The 10,144-nt window shown below is 34.9% G+C and overlaps 1 protein-coding gene, 1 non-coding gene and 1 pseudogene across 2 annotated transcripts; 1 reads left to right on the plus strand and 2 right to left on the minus strand.

Moving 5' to 3' along the window:
• Positions 1–252: 252 nt before the first annotated feature.
• LOC125420554 (photosystem I P700 chlorophyll a apoprotein A2-like) lies at positions 253–1,207 on the minus strand (annotated as a pseudogene).
• A 337-nt stretch (positions 1,208–1,544) lies between these two features.
• Positions 1,545–2,262, plus strand: LOC125420553 (ATP synthase subunit alpha, chloroplastic). The gene is given in 3 exon segments (XM_048467197.2): positions 1,545–1,587; positions 1,590–1,877; positions 1,880–2,262. Coding segments are annotated over 3 exon segments (714 nt in total).
• Positions 2,263–8,468: 6,206 nt separating this feature from the next.
• TRNAT-GGU (transfer RNA threonine (anticodon GGU)) lies at positions 8,469–8,540 on the minus strand. The gene has a single exon. It is a non-coding gene; the product is annotated as a tRNA-Thr (tRNA).
• Positions 8,541–10,144: the final 1,604 nt, after the last annotated feature.

A 10,144-nucleotide genomic window follows, 5' to 3' on the forward strand; every position in this document is an offset into this window, starting at 1 on the left:
TCACTCAACAACAGAACTTTGCTTATTTATTTTTTTGAGGATCGACCAATCAAATAATATTTGTGTTCCAATTTTTGCCTCTTCTTCTCCCTCTGAATCAAACTTTTTCTTGCCATAATGGTTCAATTCCTATTAGTTTAGTTTCAATGATACAATTCGAATCCTAGATGTAGAAGTATAAGAAGGCAGTCCCCCTTCTCCACTGAAAGAAATGATACTACTGAGGATAATACAACACATAAAAAAAAAGAATTAACCAAATTTGCCAAATGTAGAGGCAATCAAGAAAGCCGCATAAGTGAATATATAACCTATAGAAAAGTGGGCTAATCCCATCAATCTTGCTTGCACAATGGAAAGTGCCACCGGTTTATCTCTCCATCGAATCAAATTAGCCAAAGGTGCTCATGAGCCCATGCTAAAGTTTCAATCAATTCCTGCCAATATCCATGCCAAGAAATTAAGAACGTAAACCCAGTAGCCCAAACAAGATGTCCAAATAAAAACATCCACACCTAAACCGATAAACTAGTCATACCAAAAAGGTTATATCCATTGATAAGTTGTAAATAATCTCTTAACCATCCCATCAAATAAGTTGAAGACTCATTAAATTGTGAAACGTTACCCTGCCATAATGTGATGTGCTTCCAATGCCAATAAAAAGTCACCCATCCAAAGGTATTTAACATCCAGAAAACTACCAAATAAAATGTGTACAAAGTAGAAATATCACAAGTACCACCTCGACTCGGACCTTTGCAAGGAAAACTATAACCAAAATCCTTTTTATCTGGTATTAACTTGGAACCACGTGAATCTAAAGCCCCTTTTACTAAGATCAACATAGTTGTATGTAAACGTAAAGCAATAGTATGATGAACCAAGAAGTCTCCGAGCCCTATTGTTAAGAATAGTGAATTAATACTCTCATTAACAGCATTTAACCAACCTGGCAACCATGTGCTTCGACCTACATTGAAGCAGGACCATTTGTTGAAGATAAAAGTACATCGAACCCATATGAAGTTTTACCATGAGCCGATTGTATCCATTGGGCAAATACAGGTTTGATCAAGATTTGTTTCTCCAGAGTACCAAAAGCAAGCATGACATCATTATGAACATAAAGTCCTAAAGTATGGAACCCCAGAAAGAGGCTGGCCCAACTTAAATGGGATATAATGGCTTCTTTATGGTCAAACATTCTTGCCAATACATTATCCTCATTCTGTTCCAGATTGTAATCTCTAATAAAAAATATAGCTCCATGAGCAAAAGCCCCTGTAATGATGAATCCTGCGATGTATTGGTGATGAGTATATAAAGCAGCTTGAGTAGTAAAGTCTTATGCTATCAAGGCATGTGTTGAGTGACCAAGGAAGTAATAACCCCTACAGAGACTAGAGCAAGACCTAAAATGACCGACTTTCCAGCTATATTACAATACCTCACTCCTTATACAGGAGTTGCTATGGCTGAATATTTTATATACTGCAAACAACACACTTAAATTATTTATGCTGATCTCTCAAAACAAGCACATGTTTATCGCCAAATGTCTCTTTTATTACACAGACCACTGTGCCGAGAAGCTTATTGGGGAGATGGTTTTTATTTGCATTCACACCTTTTGGAAAGAGCCGCTAAATCAAGTTCTCATTTAGGTGAAGGAAGTATGATTGCTTTACTAATAGTTGAGACTCAATCGGGAGATGTTTCGGCTTATATTCCTACTAACGTAATTTCCATTACAGACGGACAAATATTCTTATCTACCAATCTATTCAACGTCGGAATCAAACTTGCTATTAATGTGGGTATTTCTGTATCTATAGTAGGGTCTGCAGCTCAAATTAAAGCCATGAAACAAGTAGCTACCAAATTAAATTAGAATTGGCACAATTCGCAGAATTAGAAGCCTTTGCATAATTCACTTCTGATCTCGATAAAGCTACTCAGAATCAATTGGCAAGAGGTCAATGATTACGTGAGTTGCTCAAACAATCTCAATGAGCCCCTCTCGTGGTGGAAGAACAGATAATGACTATTTATACTGGAACCAATGGTTATCTTGATTCATTAGAAATTGGACAGGTAAGGAAATTTCTCGTTGAGTTTCGTACTTAGCTAAAAATGAATAAATCTCAATTCCAAGAAATCATAGCTTCTACCGAGACATTTATCGAGGAAGCAAAAGGCCTTTTTAAAGAAGCTATTCAGGAATAGCTGGAACATTTTCTACTTCAGGAACAAGTATAAAGAAAAGAAATTGATCACTTTTAATTTTTATCAATCTTAATTCAATATTAATTAAAAATCTTAAGTTAACATTAATTTTCAAATTTAATACTAATTTTAACAATAATATTTAAATTATATACTTTTTCTATTATATAATTAATAATTATATAATTATTTAAATTATTTTAATATAAAATAAAAAAATTATAAAATATAAAAGTTTTGTTGAAATGTGGTGATCTTGCTACAATGTGCAAGGTAGTTCGGTTACACTTGCAGTTTTTATTTTGCAACATCAAAGACCAAACATTATTTATGTTTATGCATTTTATTTTATCTTGTAATGTTTAAGAAAAATATCCTTTTTGTAATGTCCTAAGCTCAATTAACTAAAACTTAGGGCCTTTTTGTCTAGTTGCTGGAATTGTATTTCCAGCAACATAAGTCCACTTCCTTAGATGCCGTTTGATGAAGGTTTGGGATTTGGATCTTAATTTTGGATATAATAAACTAGAAATGCAGAGGAAGCAGCAACAAAAAGAATGGCCCAATTTGGAGCTGGGAAGGCTGAGTTAAGCCCTAAACAATCTGACCCTTATGCAGTTTTGTTGCCCAGAAATCTGGGCAAAACTGCCTCGGGTTTGATTATTTTTGAATGGGAAAATGGACTTTGTTTTATCTGTTTTTTGGCTAGAACAAAGTTTAATATTCAAAGGCTTCCCTCCAATTTTCAAGTCAAATGGAGCTGGTTTTCAAATTCAAATGCCTTAGACAAGCCGAACTGCCCATTAAAGAAGGTTTCTTGCATGCCCAGCACATTGATTAGAGTTAGTTGAGGTAGTTTGGGTTGGTTGGTTACTTTTAATGCTTTTGTATTTATTGCTCAATATGGCAGCATGTCTTATTGTCTTTTTGATGTATTTAAAAGTATGAAAATTGTAATGAAAAAATGAGAAAAATATTCAAAAATTTTGAAAAACAAGTTCGGCTCTCTCTCTCTCAACTACTACATTTTGGTTTCTTCTTCTTCTTCCCAAAAGCTAACAACCTTCTCAAGAACCCCAAACCTCCATTAAAAACCAGAAACAAAACCTTAACAAACCAAAAAAATAAAATCAAGAACCAAGAACCAATAACAATCATTCTTGACTAACACCTTGAATGATTGTGCTCTAGGGTACAACAACATAAATCTACACCAAATTCCATCATGGTATCAGAGCATAGTGTAATTTCTTAGGACCTTGTGAGCTTTCAACCTTGACCATTTTATTTGTGAGAGGATCCCCCACCTAAAGCCTTCCAATTGAAACCAAAACCTCCCAAAAAGGCTAGTTGAAACTCACTAAAACACCACCACCCGAGAGCTTGTTCTTGTGTCCATTTTTCAGAACTTTCCAAAAACCATTTTTTCAAATGGCCTCACAATCCTTTGCAACCCCAACACCACCTAAGTTTGAAGGCCAAAACTATTCCATCTAGTGTATAAAAAGGAAAGCCTACCTTCAAGCCTTTGGTTTATGGGAAGTCATAGAAGAAGGTTATGTAGTGGAAGAGTTGAGAGCTAATGCAACCTAAGCACAAAGAAATGTACATGAGACCGAAGTTGCCAAGGGGTTCAACGCCCTCACTGCCTTGCACTCCTCCATGAGTGATTCCATTTTTACAAGGATAATGTCATGCACAAGTGCTAGAGAGGTTTGGATAAAGCTTCAAGAGGAGTTCCATGGAAATACTACACTCGGCAAATGCAAGTTTTAAACCTAAGAAGAGAGTTTGAGACCTTGAAGATGAAGGAGAATGAGCTCGTCAAGGATTTCACGGAAAGGATGCTCAAAGTGGTAAATCAAATTCGGGTCCTTAGTGAGCAATTGACCGATCAAAGGGTAGTAAAGAAAGTATTGGTGAGCTTACCCGAAAGGTTTGAAGCTAAGATTTCCTCCCTTGAAGAATCTAGAAATCTTAGTGAAATAACCTTGAGTGAGCTCATCAATGCTCTTCAAGCAATCAAATAAAGGAGAGCCATTAGAAAGGAGGAGACATAGAGAGTGCTATGGTGGCCATGGCAACAAAAAGAAGAATAAAGGAAGGAAGAGTAACAACACCAACTAAACTGGTTTTACAACCAACAACAACACAAATAACAACAAAAGTGGATGGAATCAACAACAACAACAACAAAGTCATCAAAACCGAGGAGGGCATCCACCTTGCCCTCATTGCAAGAAGCTTGGACATCCACCATCCAAGTGTTTTTGGAAGCCGAATACATCTTGTGAAAGATGTGGAGGAAAAAGGCCACATTGCCAAAGTATGCAAACAAAGGAGATAGCAAGCCAATGTGGTTAATGAAGAAGCCGAGAACCTATTTGTGGCCACATGCCTTAAGGCCACAAGTAGTGGTCTCGGTTGGCTTGTGGATAGTGGTTGCTCACACCACATGAGTTTCCAAAAGGATGGTTTTATGGAGCTTGACTTAAACTACAAAACCAAAGTGAAGATTGGTGATGGCCGGTTCATGGAAGTAGAAGGCAAAGGAGATGTGTGCTTGAACACCCAGGAAGGTACCAAAATTATAAAAGATGTGCTATATGTTCCTAGTTTGTGTGAAAACTTGCTTAGTGTAGCACAATTGGTAGGAAGAGGCTTTGCTTTAAATTTTGCAAAAGATGGATGTATTATATATGATGCTTGTGGTAATGAGCTGTTTAAGGTACCATTGAAGGACAAAAGCTATAGATTAGACCTAGTTAAGAATAAACAAGCCTTAAAAACCAAAGTGGAGTCCATTTCTCAACTTTTGCAAAGAAAATGGAATGGTGCATCAATTCACAACACCATACACACCACAACAAAATGGTGTTTATGAGAGGAAAAATAGGACCTTGATGGAGATGGCAAGGTGCATGATACATGAGAAGAACATGCCAAAGAAGTTTTGGGCCGAAGCCATATACATGGCTAGCTACATCCAAAACTGAGCATACACCAAAGCCAATGAGTCCAAGACACCCTATGAGATATGGTATGGAGAAAAACCATCTTTGGACAACATAAAAATCTTTGGAAGTGTTTGTTTGCTCCATCTTGGTCAGCTTTAGTGAGGTTACCAAAGGTTTTAGGGTTTTCAACTTAAAAACCAAGAAACTTGTGGCAACAAGGGATGTGAGGATTGATGAAGATGCTGTTTGGGATTGGACAAAGGAGGAGCTTCTTGTCCATGAAGATAATGCTCGGTTGGATGATGAAGAAGTAGAAACCAATGACAATGACAATGAAGAAAATAAAGATGATGAGGAGGATGCAGTTGAGACCATTGGAGCCGAATTGGAGATTGGAGATGGTGTTAGAGGAGAAAGGCCATTGTACGAAATATATGAAATGTGCAATGTTGCCTTGAGTGATCCTACCAATGCTCAAGAAGCTATACAAAAGAAATAGTGGATGGAGGCCATGCAAACCGAAATGGATACGATAGAAAAGAATGAAACTTGGTCTTTGGTTTCTAAACCTAAAAACAAGAAACCAATTGGTGTAAAGTGGATCTTTAGGACCAAGTTCAACCAGGATGGAACAATATGCAAGCACAAGGCAAGGCTTGTGGCAAAAGGCTATGCATAACAAGCAGGTGTAGATTATGGAGAGACGTTTGCACCGGTTGCAAGAATGGAGACCATAAGGCTCATCCTATCCATCTCGGCGTCAATGTCATGGAAGGTGTACCACCTTGATGTAAAGTCAGCTTTCTTGAATGGTGTGCTTCAAGAGGAGGTTTATGTCAAGCAACTCGAGGGCTTCATTGTTAAAGGACATGAGGACAAAGTCTACCATCTACACAAGGCACTTCACGGGTTAAAGCAAGCATCTAGGGCTTAGTATGGCAAGATTGATGGTTACTTGATCTACCAAGGCTTTAGGAGGAGTTCAAATGAGCCAACACTATACATAAGGAATGAAGAAGGCATGATTGTTATCTCACTCTATATGGATGATTTGTTGGTCACGGGTGAAAATGAAAAGAATGTGGAAGTTTTGAAAAATGAACTTGAAAAGGAGTTTGACATGTCAAGCCTTGGTGAAATGAATTACTTCCTTGGAGTGGAAGTGATGCAATGCTCTAGGGTTATCTTCATATCTCAAGAGAAATACATCAAAGATCTTTTGAAAAAGTTCAACCTTGATTAATGCAAGCCAATGTCAACACCAATGAGCCAAGGAGACAAATACAAGAAGGAGGATGGCACACCAAAGGTAAACCCGACCCTATATAGAAGCATGATAGGAAGTTTGCTCTATGTATGTTCATCAAGACCGGATATTATGCATGCCACATGTGTTTTGTCTAGGTATATGCAAGCACCATCCCAAAATCATTTTGTAGGTGCCAAAAGAATTGTTAGATACTTAAAAGGAACACAAGACTTTGGAGTTTGGTATGATAGGCAAGATGTGATGAGATTAATGGCCTACTCGGATAGTGATTGGGCTGGATGATTGCATGATATGAAGAGCACTTCGGGGTATCTTTTCTCACTTGGTAGTGGACCATTCTCATGGAATGCAAAGAAGCAAGCAACAACCGCTCAAAGCACCGCCGAAGCCGAGTACATTGCTTGCTCTTCATGTGCAAATCAATGCATTTGGCTTAGAAAATTACTGGAGGACCTTGGTTATCCTTAAGAGGGTTCAACCATCATCAAATGTGACAACACTTCAGCCATATAAATAGCCAAGAACCCCGTTCAACATGGAAGGACAAAACACATAACAGTGAAGTATCACTCTTTGAGGGAGTTTGAAGAAAATGGAGAAGTAAGCTTGGAATATATCAAAACCGAAGATAACCATGCATATTTCTTCACCAAGCCACTTCCACAAGTAAGATTTGAGACCTTGAGGAAGCTTCTCAATATTTCAAGTAAGAACACCAAGGAGGAGTGTTGAAATGTGGTGATCTTGCTACAATGTGCAAGGTAGTTCGGTTACACTTGCACTCTTTATTTTGCAACATCAAAGACCAAACATTATTTATATTTATGCATTTTATTTTATCTTGTAATTTTTAAGAAAAATATCCTTTTTGTAATGCCCTAACTCAATTAACTAAAGCTTAGGGCCTTTTTGTCTAGTTGCTGGAATTGTATTTCCAGCAACATAAGTCCACTTCCTTGGATACCGTTTGATGAAGGTTTGGGATTTGGATCTGAATTTTGGATATAATAAACTAGAAATGCAGAGGAAGCAGTACCAAAAAGAATGGCCCAATTTGGAGCTGGGAAGGCTGAGTTAAGCCCTAAACAATCTGACCCTTGTGGAGTTTTGTTGCCCAAAAATCTGGGCAAAACTGCCTCGGGTTTGATTATTTTTGAATGGGAAAATGGACTTTGTTTTATCTATTTTTTGGCTAGAACACAGTTTACTATTCAAAAAGACTTCCCTCCAATTTTCAAGTCAAATGGAGCTGGTTTTCAAATTCAAATGCCTTAGACAAGCCGAACTGCCCATTAAAGAAGGTTTCTTGCATGCCCAGCACATTGATTAGAGTTAGTTGAGGTAGTTTGGGTTGGTTGGTTACTTTTAATGCTTTTGTATTTATTGCTCAATATGGCAGCATGTCTTATTGTCTTTTTGATGTATTTAAAAGTATGAAAATTGTAATGAAAAAATGAGAAAAATATTCAAAAATTTTGAAAAACAAGTTCGGCTCTTGCTCTCTCAACTACTACATTTTGGTTTCTTCTTCTTCTTCTTCCCAAAAGCTAACAACCTTCTCAAGAACCCCAAACCTCCATTAAAAACCAGAAACAAAACCTTAACAAACCAAAAAAACAAAATCAAGAACCAAGAACGAACAACAATCATTCTTGACTAACACCTTGAATGATTGTGCTCTAGGGTACAACAACATAAATCTACACCAAATTCTATCAAGTTTTTGTTTTTTGTAATAATTAATTTTTATAATAATATATTACATTTCTATATTAAATATAATATTAATATTAAATACAGAATAATTATATACCCATATTAACATACATTAAATATATTTATATATTTAAATATATGGTATATATTAAATATATGAAAATAATATATAAATGGAAATAATATATAAACTAGATTATTATATTACAAGTACTAAGTGTATAAGAATGCCTCTTATTCAAATTATTCAAAAGATCGTTCTTGACATGGAAATCTAAAAATATATGGAAATAAATTGCGTCCAATAGGAATTGAACCTATACCAAAGGTTTACCAGACCTCCGTCCTATCCATTAGACAATGGACGCTTTGCATTCCAATTTTTTTATTTATTTATTTTCTTTTTCACATTTATTATTCGAACGAAACGAATATGTGAAAGAATTCCGGGAATTATATTCATTTTGTTTATATTTCTATAAAACATATTTATTAGAAATTTGATATTTTAATCAATATCAAAATATATAAATATATATTAGATATAAATATCTATTAGATGTATAGATTTATAGGTTTTGACTATAAAAAAAGAAATATTGAATAGAGATAAGAGAATGTAAGCACATGCGAGTAGCGGGAATCAAACCCGCATCGTCAGCTTTGAAGGCTAGGGGTTCATCATTGTTAACGTCTCTAATTCAAAACTGAATGTGAAAATTTGGTTTCATTCGGCTCCTTTATGGAAGACAAATAAATTTTCAAATATCAATGAAATTAAAAAGAATTCGACCCATAACATCTATGTCAGCTTTTCGGTCTGAACGCATTCAAAATGGCCCGCTTTCTAAACGATCCTTGTAGAAAAGAGGGGATTATAACAATCTTTCTAGTTACTTCGTTCTCTATTCTTATTTGAAAGAATCCTTAGGAAAAGGATTTTGTTTCCACTGAGCTAAAACAATTTTTCGATGTCTTTAGTAAGCCAAAGTCATTGTTTAATTAGCTATTTTGTTTCAATTTTCCATATACAAAAAAGAAAAACTAAAGATTTAGTTACGATTAGAAATACACTTTCTATCTTTATCCATGGATCATTTACTCATACTCATTCAATTGGTAATATTGATTGACCCAATTAAAAAAAAAATATTATGTCTCGTAATTTCATAATCCAATTTTTCAATTTCTAATTGACTCTTGGATACAAATCATGAGAATGTATATTGTTCCTTGAATTTTTCATTGAAAGGTTAAGGATTTAATCCTTTTAAGAAATAAAGTTTTTGCTCGGAATGGAATATTAACCAAACTGAGAGACCCCTTAACTATTCGGGGATTAATAGAACGAATCGCACTCTTACCACTAAACTATACCCGCTTCAATTCGATTATTGTATATAAATGGACTTTTTGTCAAACAAGAAACTCGGGTGTAATCAAAATATTGGATAAAAAAAAATGCATTGTGTACGAATCCATAGTTCCATTTTTTATTATATACATACTTTTATTTATTTTTGATTTGAGTAAAATATCAGTAAACAAAAAATAAAATAAAATAAAAGAAAGAAGATAAGCAATCTCGCTTTGATTCTATATCATTTAATTCTTTATCAAAATAGGTCTTTTAATGACTTTTGTTGTTTCAATAACAAGCCTTTTTGTTTTGGTTTCAAATTAATTGTTTTCAAATTAAATAAATCATTTTATCTTATTACGATTGAACAAAACAAAATAGGCCCAGCCCGACTAGGTACTGACTAGGCCAAGCCGTGGAAATAAAAAGCCCTTTCAGACGAACTCAAAGAGGTTTATTTATTTATTATTAATAATAAATATTATTTTTTTCTCATTATTTCTATTTTTTCTTTTTTCTATTTATATATTATTTTTTCTATTTATATAGTATATAAAATACAGACTATATCCATTAAACATATATTAATTATATAAATTTATTCAAAAAATC

This window comes from Ziziphus jujuba, chromosome 11, assembly GCF_031755915.1.
Source record: "Ziziphus jujuba cultivar Dongzao chromosome 11, ASM3175591v1".
Lineage (NCBI taxonomy): Eukaryota > Viridiplantae > Streptophyta > Magnoliopsida > Rosales > Rhamnaceae > Ziziphus > Ziziphus jujuba.